Source organism: Megalops cyprinoides, chromosome 20 (assembly GCF_013368585.1).
Source record: "Megalops cyprinoides isolate fMegCyp1 chromosome 20, fMegCyp1.pri, whole genome shotgun sequence".
Taxonomy (NCBI): domain Eukaryota; kingdom Metazoa; phylum Chordata; class Actinopteri; order Elopiformes; family Megalopidae; genus Megalops; species Megalops cyprinoides.
In genome coordinates this window covers 17,465,933-17,479,928 of record NC_050602.1, presented here as the reverse complement: position 1 = coordinate 17,479,928, position 13,996 = coordinate 17,465,933, and the positions used below count along the sequence as shown (strand labels likewise).

Genomic DNA, 13,996 nt, shown 5'->3' with positions numbered 1-13,996 from the left:
AAAATGGATGAAAACACGGGTCAAAGTGCAAAAACTTGTAACTTTAAGCCGTTACTCCTTTCCAGTCCTTTAATTTGAGAACGCCTTTCTAATTAGCCTCCTCATACAATAAACCGAATCGTAATGGCACCGAAGTAACATCCCCTTCAGTCATGTCCACGCTGAACAAGCCGAGCGGAAACTTTCTGTGTCGCAACAATGTAAAAGCTATGGGAAAAAAACTAACTAAAAAAAAAACTAACTGTAGAATTCTAGGCGGTTAACTTTCACAATTTGCCAACGGCTTGCACCCTCCATGAAACAGCTATTGAATCAATTTAAGGCAAGACAGCTGAAAACAACGCAATTTCGCCAATTAAAGCAAACTAATTCTATTTGTTGGTTAATAAAATATAGGTATATATCTAAGCTAGTTTCGTGTTTCTTTTCAAATAATTGTAACATTAGCCGCTGTTTGTCGCAAAGTTTCGTTCGCCCGTGTCCACAGGAAAGGGTTAATTTACTTTAAAAGTAAACATATGTTATAATAAATGTAAAAATCACGTGTGATAGGCCTATGTGTTTCATAGTTGCTAAAGAAAACGCGCTGTCCCCTACCTGGCTCCCTCCCTTGCGAATGGAGAGTGTCCTCGATGAAATACCAAAACTGCCGGTTACTTAGCAACAGCTGACGCGGTTTCTAATATAACTAGCCAGTTACTGTCAGGTCAAGGCTTGCGATGATTGTTGGGGTAAGGAAAAGTAACAAGCAGTCAAAGAAGGGAAATTAGGTGAATAAGTAAAACAAAAATGTATAGTTTTATAGCTAATGTACACGGAAGTAACGTGATATCAAGTATGAAATGTAAGGCTGGTTGTCTCTAACGAAAGCACTATTTGAAGCATAGTACACGCTGCATGATGCTTCTTAAATGACACTTAACCCGTCCCATTATACCTCCGTAGACTACAAAGTTTATAGAAAGAGAAATTAAAATGAAAGTGTGCTATTGGACATCAAATATGTGTTCCTCATGAGAATGCTTATTCAAAGTTTTTGGTATTAAAATTTACACAATTGAAGTAGTTATTTAGATATGATAAAACGTATATCAGTGCTATACAAACCAATACCGCGATGTTGGATCTGAAAACTCGATGGCCTGAAACAAAGCATTAATTCTATGTTGCCGTCTTTAGTGTGTTATTTTGATTAAACATGGCATGGCATGACATGTACATGACATGTACGTAATTTTTCAGCTGCAGTTGGGAGTAGCAATGCATGCCATACATGGAGAGAGCTTGTATTCTAGGGAGAGTAGTGTGGAGTTGTATTGTGTAAAGCTGGAATACTGGAATTTGTGTTGCCTCTGTGTGCTGCCAGTATTTCTAGTGATTCGAGGCAGCGCGGCTGCAGGCTTGTACATCTGTGTCACCATTAGGAGCAAGGCATGATGTTTCCATCATCTCAAGCTTCCCTCTCCGCAGAGACTACCCTTCAACATGTCTCTCCCCATCAGTGAATGCATTCTTGACATATTCCTTTCACTGCTGTTACAGCACTGCCTTATTATTATAAGGCATACCTTTCCCATCACAGTGAAGCCAGCAGAGGCCTTTAGAAAGAAAAATGAGAGAAAAGATATATATGTATATTTTCTAGTGCTGTTCCACATATCACTGGTCCTTTCACTGTATGCTGTATCCATAATCAACCACAGGGGGAGGTATTGTTTTAGGAAAGTGGGTCTGAAAATCACCATGGTTGGTAAAATTTCTTTGCAGCATGTTTTAGCTGATCCGATGGTTCTCCTATGATCAGCCCACATCAGGGCAGCCTCATAACAGCATATTTCATTAGATATGGCTCCATCAATCTGTGTGACAAACTCTCCCAGACAGGAAGAGCCATAGTTAGGCTTTCTCATTTTGCCTTGCACCACATGGCTGGAAAGCAGGGGTGATTATCAGTTACTAATCTAAATGCCTCTGTATACATGAACTGTGTCCCAACAGTGCATAGAGCACACTTAATGCAGGAAGGATCACTAGGGAATTAATGCGGTGGTGTTGGTTGGTTGACTGAGACATAGCAATGACTGTTTCCAGTGGTCACGGCTACCCACAGGTCCCCTTGTGTGTTTATTTTTCTTCCAGAATGGTTTGTCTGCTACTAAATTGCTTACTGGTGGATGGGATGTACTGTAATATCTTTTTTCTCAAGAAACATTCTCATGCAGATATGTCACGCACCCTGTTAGAATCTCTTGCAAGTTCAATTTTTTTTTTTTTACCTGTCATCCTCCTGTACTCATCCCCATCTTGCCATACTGTTTCCCATGCTCTTGTGCCCCTCCTAGTTTTTTCAGTCTCTTGCCCACATCATCTCCTCCTCTTTTAGTCCCTCTTTTCTTGACTTTTGTACCTCATTTCATTTCATTTACCCCCACCCCCACATCCCTTCCCTGACCCCCCACCTTCGCTTGGCTTGTTTCAGAATAAACAGGAAGCTTCTGCACCCACGGGCTGCGGACCAGTGAAACATACGATGAGATATCAGAAGCACAGCTACATCCTTCTAATCTCTCTGACTCTTTCACCTTTTTCTCTCTGATGCTTTATCTGCCTCTGCTTGCTTTATCTCTCTCTCTATCAGTCTGAGTATCTGCCTCTGTGTCTGCCACATTATGAGGGATTTTTTAAAAACCCAGACTGTGCATCTCTCCCGCTAGTCACTGCTGAAAAGATGGTAAGGGCCTTGCATAGCTCCCCAAAGCCAAGGTTTCCTGGCTATGACACAGTTTTCACAACAGCCACAGAATTGTGTCCGTACTGCAATGGTGTGAAAGAAAGCAACTTGAGCTTGGGACTGTGGGTTCTTGATGGATTTTTACTCTAGAAACACAAGAACTGACAAGTGATGTGCCAGAAATTCAACCAAGCCATGTGGTCATTTTACAATGAGATTCCCTTGGCAACCATTAACTGCCTAAGTAAACATCCAGATTTGTAGAAGCATTGCATATAAAAATTGTGAGCTGTGGAAGTCACTGCTAAGTAACTGTAATATAATGACAAATGTGACTGTTTTAAAAAAAACTGAGCCATTTTGGATTCCCTGTTAGCCACACTCCAGTTACAAATAACTCAGCATGTATCTGACGCAGGTCCTCATTTTGCTCCATGCTTTCAGATGGAAAGATTCATCTCTTCATGCACCACTTTTATCCCTTGGACTGTTCTATGGTGCAACACGCTTTGCAGTCTCTTCAACAGGTGAACAATGGGAGGTTGTTATGGAGATGCGCTGACTAGATGTAGTGAGGTATGATGTTATTCTCAATGTGTGATATGCTAAAAGTAGACGGCCCCTATTGTACACAGAACAGTGTATTACAATGTATAAGAAGAGGGCAGGCAGATTACTGGAAGCCGATATATTAATCATATCCTAAAAATTAAATATGAAACAGTGAGAAAGGTTCATACACAAGCCAAGATCAAATGGATATTTAAGACCTTGGATGAATTTAGAATACTTTCATGCCATATACAGAAACCATTTAGTAATAATTTATACTGAGATCCCATTATTTAGTCATTCATAAATGCATCATTTAGCAATACCCCTTTCTTAAAATTATACATCAGGTACCCCTTACAAGTCAGACATTGCAATACATGTCACCTAATGATTCATAAAATCAATTGATCCCCAAGAGCATTCATTTATTTATAAAGACTAGACTAGAGTCTATTTTAGGACAGTCATACTCAAACACTGAATCATGGTCTATATACATTTATATATATTTTATTATATTAGTGGTGATGTAATGGGCCTTTGGTATACAGTGTTATCAATTATTCAAATGAAAAGTACCTTCAAAGATCCCTACAACATAGTACCTTATTGGTGGTCTGCTAGTGAGGCCCCAGTTACAACCACATCTGTTCCATCAAAACTTCCATCAAGTGAATTGCATCACAATCAACTGCCCCATCACCACTTAATATTTGTGAAGACCATGGAATTTCTGTACTAAACACAAAAAGTGCAAAGCTATTGCAGGGTAAATAAACTTCTTGGACAATGCTCCAAGTGGTCTTTTTGATTAATGACCCTGCCAAATTACTCATCCTGAGGAGGAAGTCTTTGTTTACGTGTGTATGAATCAGAGATGGGACATGCTGAGAGCCGAGCTTTACGGACACACTGACAGGGCCCTTGAGTTTTGAGCTGGTTAAGAAGTTGCACATGTGCCGATCCCTCTCCACAGCATCACCTCCTCCTTCACTCCACTGCCACAAAGAAGTACACTGCAAAGCCACAACTCTCAAAGGCTCCTGTCAAATGTTATCTAATTTTGTTCAAACTGGCTGCACGTCACTGAATTGCATCATCAACACCTTGAACTTACTTTGCCATGGGTGGATTAGTAGTGGTGACAATGGCCAATCACAGGACAGGACATAGTATGTCTGGTGGACCTTAGCCACCCCATCACAATATTAAAGAGTAATTGTCTCTTTCCAAGGTTTACTGTTCTGAGAGTTCTTAGATTATTAAGAATAGCAAACATATTAACAAGGGGATAGTGATGGAAACTGCTAAAAGGCTGAAAGAGAATCTCAGGATTTGTATGGTGTTTGTGTAAGAGGTAATTGCTGTGATATCTGTGATATTTTCTTCTATACTTGTGTCCCTAAATAGAAAGTGCGTGGAGGGAACATTGAAAATTGTGTTTCTGATGGACATTTCCTGTGAGCTGATGTGAGCACAAAAAAAAACAACCATGTGAGCAGAAACAAACTTTCTTTTTCTCTTTCTCTGTCTCCCTCTCTCCTTCCTCATCTTCCTCTCTGTGATGATCTCAGCATCCTCCCATATGCTACTGGATCTGTTTCGATTCATGTTCGTCATCTTTCATTATCAGTCCAGTTAAAAGGCGAACTTGGGAACACGGCAAACAGAAAGCTTCAGGATTAATGGATACACCATGTGATGTTTTGGAGTGTGTTCACAAATACAGTTTACACTATATGGACAAAAGTATTTGGCCACACCTGTTTTTCAGGGTTTGGGCTAGGACCCTTATCTCCAGTGAAGAGCAATCTTAATGCTTCAGCATATAAAGTGTGAATCTCTACCTCTCTGCGCTGTTGTTGCCTGCCCAAAAGCACAAACACAGATGCTCTTCAATGAGCGTATGGTCAAAGTGATGAATGAGCCAGATTCCTTAAGACTGCTGCACATTGAGCAGAGTATAAGCAACCTGATGGCACCTAGGTGACCCCTGCCACGTAGGCTGTGTTCTAAATCCCATACCAGCCAGTGTGTGTTGGAAGTACAAAAGTTTACACCTGTCGTATTAAGAATGGCACCAATACTGCAGCATACAATAGAAGGTTAACTGTGCAATACGGTTATGTATATTTGTGCAATAATACTGTAAAGTTATTGCACTAATGTACATAACCGTATTGCACAGTTTCTTTAATTGTATTATTGTATTTATTGTATTGTTTATTGTATTTATTGTATTGTCTTATTGTATTTATTGTATTGTCTTGTATTGTAGAATTCTGTCTACATTTATGTTTTCAATGTCGACACCTGCACCAAGAGAAATTCCTAGTACATTTGTACTTGGTGAATAAAAAAAAAAATTGAATTCTGATTCTGAAGGTTTATGAGCTGGAAATTGGCAGCAGTAGTATATTTTTATATGCTTTGTTACAGGGCTTTTCATTGTGCACTTTTTGTGGCAATGTTTCCCACAATGGCACTTTATTTCAAATATGATAACTGCATCAGTATCAACACAGCTACTCGCCTAACCTTAATGAATGTGCTTGGATAACCCTGCTGAATGCATACTTAATACATACAGTAATGTCTTCCAAATAAATAAATGTAAATATGCCAGTAGTCGACAAGTATTTTGGTTTCTTGATATTCCCTAGAAATGTTACTAGATTCAATGATGTACTCTTTTGAATTACATTACATTTACATTTTTGCCCTGTTTATAATGTCCAGATGGAGGATTTACAACCTTGGCGTCATAGCTATGTGCAATCCCTTCATTGGATTCAAAAGTAAAGATCAGTAACCCATACCCAACATCCACACTTTCCAATAGACACACCTGCATTGAAATGGGAGGGATGATTTGACATGACAATTTGGTAATATCCTTATAGGAGTACCATGAAGCATCTCTTTTGGGGAGCCCAAACAACGGAGGAAGAAAATCAATTATCAGCCAGAACTGGAGCAGAACTCTGAAAGGATCTGTCTGATGCTGAAGATTAAAGGATTTCGCCATCGGGATCAGCCGAGGTTTCACACATGGAAATACTTGAGTGTTCCCTGCTGCTCTCGTGGGACATCCTCCGAAATTCCAAACATAGACTCACACAGTCTGATTGGTCCAATGACGCAAGCATGTCAGGGGACCGGAATGAATTTCTCACACAGAGAAGGGCAATTAGCACAAGGTCAAAGTACCAAAGCCCCTGTACCAGGCTAAATTATGGACCAAACAACCAGTGGAGTGGTAGTAACACTGGAGCTGCTGATGAGAGAGGTATTTAACAGTGTATTCTCTAGCCCACCCTTTTCCAATGGTCATCGCAAGTATTACTAATACAGTATAAGTGATTATCGCACACACATTCACACTACATCAGAGATATACATAGAGATAATAAAGAAAAGAACACAAAGTCACAAATACATGTCTCAAAAAGGCACACACATACACACAACATGGAAACACAAAGGCTTCCACCCATCTAAGCAATGCTGAGTGTATTAGTAAGGATTATAGGCTGTGTGCATGCACAATTTTTGCAATTACTTCAGTAATCAGAGGGGCAATAAATTAATACCACATTAATGAACTTACATGTTAAAAGAAATGGGTTCATTCTGTCAAATGTTAGAATTATTTCTTAGTTCAAGTAACATTGCGTGTGTCATTCCCCATGAGAGTAGCCACAGCCAGAGTTTTACTGTGATATCAGATGGAAATACCATCATTTTTCCTATCATACCAGTTTCAGAACTTATAATAAGAAGGAAATGTGGTTCTCTACCACTGTCCCAATCCACCATTTTAACTAAGCTTTGAATTCCATATAAGCTTGAGTCACTACTTTTCCTGAAATCCTGCATCAGCCAGCTATGACTCATATCCATATACTCACCCGTGTAATTATGCCATACACACAGCATTAAAACCTTGATAAAAGAGCAAAATAACGTTCAACCAAAAATAATCCCATGGATGCCAAGACATGAGCATCTATCTTTAGTGTATCATCTGTGCCAAATGACTGAGGAGATGGAACTGTCCCCTGATATAATGCAGAGGACATGACCCCCCCCCCAACCTCTAGGACACGCAGAAAAATGCAGACATTACAATGTTAAAATCAACACAGCTTCGACTGGGGTGTTTTCCTTTTCATTATTAATGTTTTTTTATCATGGCTGCACTGGAGAATGCTGTGTCGGGCCTACAGATCAGCCTAGGGGTTGAGAGGGATGTATGTGGATGAGTGAATGATTTTATCCAATCTTCCTCACGCATGTTGAATATACAGGGAGAAGCCCTCCCTGCCCCCATGCCTCTGTGACTTTCTCTCTTCCTCTTTTGTCTCTCTCGCCCGCTCTTTCCCCCCTCTTGCTTATTTTATGGGTGCTTTAGTCAGAGGGCTGATAATGTGGGAAGTGTACACTGAAGCAAAGGCCAGCACTATAGTTTAAAGGACACAGTTAAGTTACCAAAGTGTCTTGGGGTGTTTATTTTCCCAAAACATTTCTGCTGTGTGCTGTCCAGCAACCTCTCATAAAAGAACGTAAATCATTGAAATAAAAGCTTGGGTCCTGCCTGTGCTGTAAATACGGCAAAGAGGCTGGGTTGGTTCAGTACTTTTTTTAAGCCACAGTTTGTTCTCCAGTTATGGTGCCTCTGCCAATCTGTCTGTATGTCACGTGAGCACTCACTCTTCTGAGGATGCAAAGGGAAGGAATGACCTGTACCTCACAGAGAAGAAACAAACACAGGAGAAAAAAAAAAATCATCCTCAGGAATGAAAAAAAAAATAGATATGAGTCATAGTAGGCCTGGGGGTGAAAACACTGTCTCATTCAAATGATTATTATAACATATCAGTTATGCTTACAACTAGAAGTGCTAAATTCATGATGGTACTGACATTGTAATTCCTAATGAATAAATAGAAGAACAGGCCCTGCCTGGTGAAAGAAAAAAAAAACATTAGTTTGACATTTTGCCAGTTGTCAGGACAGGCTTATTTTCTACAGGTTTTGGCAAAACAAGATCCTGTAAGAGCTGACCTTCTATTTGAGGAATTTCTGTACGGGAGGAGACAGTCTGCTCTAACTCCGAGCACTGATAGTAGGTAGTTACTTGAGTCATGTTTAGTGAGTGACAAGTGCCAACATGACACTAACGTGCAGTGACACATACAAAAACATGTGTCATAATGTATAATGATGTTTCTAAATCCTTTTTTTTCTGTTTTGTCACTTTGAAATGTGTGAGGACATGCATTCAGGTAACACGCACGCACCCATATTCTTGTGCATGTTGCATTGAACCTTGAAATATATATAGACGTATATATTGTATATATATATATATATATATATACAATATATACGTATATATTCATATATATATATATATATATATATGTGTGTGTGTGTGTGTGTGTGTGTGTATTTAGTGAAGCCTTTGTCACTCTAATTTGTATTATTATTACCTACATGGTCCGTTAATAACCATAAAACGGTGGGAGATGAACAAGCGACATTAACATACAGTTGCCAGACGTCGCCACAATTGCGTGCCAAAAGATTGTATTCACGCTAACGCCCACCCTCCGCTGCGCTCTTATCTCGCCATTGGACGACGAAGATTTTGAAGTCTGTGAGAAGAGTTGGAAGGGTTCAGATGGGAATGGAAACATTGCTGCGAAGATATTATGAAAGGTTTGGGAAAGAGACTGTAATAAAGAAGAAGTGCGAGCGCCACACCTTTCAAACGGAGGGGAAGATAGGAGAAGCTGCGCGTGGGAAAGTTAGAACATGAAGATAAATATCCCCCGAACAGAAGCGCGCTAGAGTGGTATGGGGATAGCCGAGCGCTTAATCAGAAAAAGCATTTTCCCCTACACTGGAGAGGTGTAGGTGAATATTAATAGCGCGACAGGACAACCCAAAGCCCACCGTTGCTCAGTTTGGGGTGTCTAGTTTTTTCTTTTTTTTTGCCCTGCTGCACGCGGTATGTCCCAGCTGCGATCGCAGTTCAACAGTTCGTGGACTTCCCTGAAATGCACTAAGGAGCAAAGGTACTTTTTTTTTTTACACTTTATGCCTGAATGCTGCATGAGCGACATAATCCTACATTTCACACAATTAAGTGGTAGTGTTTCATTGCGAAAGAACTTGTATAGGGGTTGCTTTTTATTCGATGAACTAGTGAAAAAAAGAGGCTTCTGGGGTAGTTTATTTGTGCAAACAAATTACATGTGGATGATGCAGAAGGAAGAAAACAAAGGTAGCGGAAGAAAAATTTATTTCATGTGTTTGTACAGGGGTATGACTGAGAAATTGCATGTACTGAATTATATCAGGAATTCCTGCCATGACTGTGTGTGAGAGAGAGGAAGAGAGAGGGGTGTGTCCCCTGTGCTTTCTGTGTGAATGTATATGATCAAGTACGTCAACATTGTGTTTGATTTGGAGAAAGACGGTACATAATTTAATTCATAAGAAGCGTTTCTCCTGTTTCTTGCTAAATGTACTGTATATTAAGGCCCTAGAAGCAGATCTGGCTTTCAGTCACTGTCTGGTATTTCCTTTAGTAGGAGTAAGTGTTCTTAACAGTTATAACCTTATAATTATATCGTAATTGTTCTTGCTCCAAGTCAGATGATTAGCTCTTCAACATTAAAGACACCAAAACAGTTTAGAATCTAGGTGAGAGGCATTTCAAAGCCAGATTTGGGAGTAACTGTCAACCGTAAGTTGCCTTAGAACAAGGGCACAAGCATTTATTAAGGTCTAAAGATATACATAGTATACAACTACATGCAAGGAGCTTTATAATTTAAAGTGTGAGCACAATCGTCTTTAAAGGGTTAATACATAATATAACTGGGTCGTGCTTTATTGACAACAAAACAAAGTGTAGGTGAATGTCAATAGTTTTTATATGGATAAATAACCCAACATTATACAGCAGAATTTTTGTTATGTTTGAAGCAAAGTAAAGCATGGCACTAAGGATTGAAGCTTTGCTATTCTTAATCTCTTCATTAATTAAATGCATCTGATTTATTTATAAATGTATTTATATTGTTATGGCAGGGTCTTGTTTTAACGTTCATGATGACATCATGGGAGTTGAATTGGAGAGCTCAGTTGTTCAGTTGTTAACGGTCATCTGCGCAATGGCTCCCTCTGGTGTCTAAAGTGAGGAAAGCCAGGATGGAGCCCCAGGTGATGGAGTACGGCATGGACCCTGTGATTGTCGCCCACTACAATCATTGTGGGAAGTGGGACCGCCCACGCAGCAGTGGGGCCTCCAGAATCACAGTGCTGCTGCTGATCTGCATTCTGATCGTGCTGGAAAACGTGACCGTGCTACTGGCGCTGTGGAGGAACAAGCGCTTCCACAGCCGAATGTACCTGCTCATTGGCAACCTGGCGCTGTCCGACCTGCTGGCCGGCGTGGCGTACGCGGTCAACATCTTCACCTCCGGCCGCCGCACCTTCTTCCTGACGCCGTGGCAGTGGCTGGCACGTGAGGGCAGCATGTTTGTGGCCCTTAGCGCCTCCACTTTCAGCCTGCTGATCATCGGCATCGAGCGTCACATGACTATGGTTCGCCTGCGGCCCTGCGAGGTGGCCCGGCGGGGCCGGCTGCTATGCATGCTGGGAGCTTGCTGGACGGTGTCCGTACTGCTCGGCGCCCTTCCCAGCCTGGGCTGGAACTGCATCGGCAGCCTGCCCTCTTGCTCCACCGTGCTGCCTCTCTACCACAAGAGCTACCTAGCCTTCTGCATCAGCATCTTCACCGCGCTGCTGGTGGCCATCCTCATCCTCTACATCCGCATCTACTGGCTGGTGACGTCCAGCAGCAGGCGCGTGCGCGGCCGGCCCTCGGAGCACTCGCTGGGCCTCCTGCGCACCGTGGTCATCGTGCTGGGCGTGTTCATGGCGTGCTGGGCGCCCCTCTTCCTGCTGCTGCTGCTGGACGTGGACTGCCAGTCCGGGCGCTGCCCCGTTCTGTACCAGGTGGACTGGTTCATCACCCTGGCTGTGCTGAACTCCGCCCTCAACCCGCTCATTTACACCCTCTCCAGCCGGGAGATGAGGGCCGCCTTCTTCAGACTGCTCTGCTGCGGCCAGCCCCACCTGACCTCCCCCCCACCCAATGCAGTGCCCCCCAACTTAGCCACGGCCATACCCACGGTGGAGAACAGCAGGTCCAGTCTTTAGCAGAGTGGAGCAGTGGGAGCAAGGCCCACTCACATCCAATGGGAAGTCCCCTCCTCTTTAACTGTAAATCACCAGTGCCCCGATTCCACCACCCCCAAGCCCTCATTTCCTTCCAGCCCTATCCACTTGCTCTCTGCAGCCTTAGTGAAGACCAGGAGGGTACCTTCCCTAGGGAGGTTAGAAATCTCTCTATTAAATCTTCAAGGAATGAGGAGGGTATGTACTTATGGTGTGGAATAAGGGGGATACGTACTTACGGTTTGATCCAGATCCAGAGCTTTGATGGATGCACTAACAGACTGAGCCGTGGCTCTGCTGCCCATGGCTTTAATCTGAGTGAGGCTGCTGGTGTTTTCACAATGAGGTCAGACAGCTGTGCTCAGCCTCCACAGAGCCACTGCTGTGTGGCATGACACAGAGTTAATTTTGTACATACTACATTGTGCATTTTATACAACAGAGACTTAATGGGAAAAAAGTACATTTTACTCATTGTACATTGACATTGTAATACAGAGTATGATATTAACACTGCAAAATATGTATCGACCCTGAACTGTTTATATGTAAAGGTCTGATAAAATGACTACTTTTGCAGTATTTTATGCCTGCCATATGTATTTTTGATGCAGGACTAAAAGTGTATGCTTTCTGACAGTGCATGAAAATGGGATGGCAGTGACATGAATTATGATTTTACTATTCGCTGTTTGTGCTGCCAGAGATGTAAAACAGAGCGTGCTGTCTGACTGGTTTTCGACCACCTGAAGTCTGCAAAGCTACTTAGCTGTTCACTAACAATAGGCATAATTATAGTGGATTTGTTCATTGCTGTATGAAGGGAAAAAGTAACTTTTCTCCAAGTGTTACAACACAGGTCACATTACTGTACCATTACGTATCTGTTGGATCAGGATTTGAGATATACTTTGTGTTATTCGACATTGCACTAGATATAGACAGGGAACACTCCATATTTCTGTGGCATTGACCAAATATTAATGCTTTCTTTTATGTTCTTGTGTATTATTTTGTATAAACATTTTATTTATACGGTTAAGCCATGCTGATATTACCAATATACAGTATCTTATGGTCATTAAGTATATTTAGTGACGACTCAAGACTTAAAATGCAAAAAACAAAAACAAAAACAGTGTAGAATAATGGTAAGGAGTAGGGCCCATAGCTGAAAGGTTATGGTTTGATTCCCCGCGGGGGCTCTGCTGCCGTACCCTCGGGCCAGGTAATTAACCCAGAATTGCCTTAGCAAATATCCAGCTGTATAAATGGATAACATGAAAGTTGTAACCTGTGTAAGTCACTATGGATAAGTGTCTGCTAAATGCCAATAATGTAATGTAATGTAAAAAAAAAAAAAAAACAAACCCAAAAACCTTGCAAATAGGCAGATAGACTAATTAAAATAAACTGATCACAGAAGGCTAAAATGCATGGTCTGCTGTAATGTGATGTATCTACTGATGTCATGTAACTCTGCCCACACAGCATCCCTCTGTCTAAACATATGTATGTCCATATTGTGTAAGCAGATGGTAAGCAGATGATCATGTATGTTTGTATGTTAATTGTATGTTTTCAGCAAAATAGCTCACCAGCTCTCCAGTTATTTATGTGTGTATGTATTTGTTTGGTAGAGGAATGTTAATGGTTTCGCCCTTTTCTGATTCATTTCACACCTACCAAGGAAAGCTTCGACACATTTAGATCACTTTCCTGAATTTTCTTATCACTTAAATGACGGACAGTATAATGGATGTCTTTACGATTACATACAGTGAATACGTACGAGCATTTTAAGTCCTTTAGGAGAAGACACAATGCACGGGTGAAAAAAACACGATTTATCTGAAGGTGGGTTTAAACACTACATAATTTTGAAAAATCATGTCTCCTATTCTTCCCCATGATTTACAAAAGTTTGGAAACTGAGGGACAGTACAGAAGAAGATTAAACCAATCTACAGGAAGTGGTCTGAAGTTAAACAGCCTAAATTTAGGCCTGTTGATAAAAATTCTTAATTTAATGCAATAGTTCTGCTACAATTAATCCTACAGTTTTAGAAAAGGATTGTGGCAATGTAAATGTTGCATTGTTTATAACTGACCTTGCTGGGCTACCTACATTGTAGCAAACAACAGACACTTGTAAATCTGCCTAGCGATTGGTATGAAATGTCTTACTTTACTATTGACAATCTCCATTTGATAACCAGATAGCATGGTTCAGATTAGTTAGTCTTGAATTGCTGCAAACTTTTAACTTTTTTTGCCCTGAGTCGCTCTGGATAAATCTCTGGTCTGGTAAGTATAGCGAATGAATAAATGTAAGCGCAAAGTAGTTTTTCATAGTTTCTGTTTACTTCTAATTAGAACCTATTGGAATCATCTGTGTTTTTCAGTGTCACTGTGATTAAAGCAAACGCTTGGGAAGTTCATCAAAAGCGGCCT

The 13,996-nt window shown here is 41.1% G+C and overlaps 1 protein-coding gene across 1 annotated transcript; it reads left to right on the top strand.

Moving 5' to 3' along the window:
* Nucleotides 1-10,427: 10,427 nt before the first annotated feature.
* LOC118795804 (sphingosine 1-phosphate receptor 3-like) lies at nucleotides 10,428-11,674 on the top strand. Its single transcript, XM_036554537.1, has one exon. It carries the CDS (start codon nucleotides 10,511-10,513, stop codon nucleotides 11,522-11,524), a length of 1,014 nt encoding a protein of 337 aa, XP_036410430.1. The 5' UTR covers nucleotides 10,428-10,510; the 3' UTR covers nucleotides 11,525-11,674.
* The last annotated feature ends 2,322 nt before the right edge of the window (nucleotides 11,675-13,996 follow it).

Coding starts and splice junctions, on each gene's coding strand:
- LOC118795804 (XM_036554537.1), top strand. CDS start 10,511: ATGGAGCCCCAGGTGATGGAGTACGGCATGGACCCTGTGATTGTCGCC.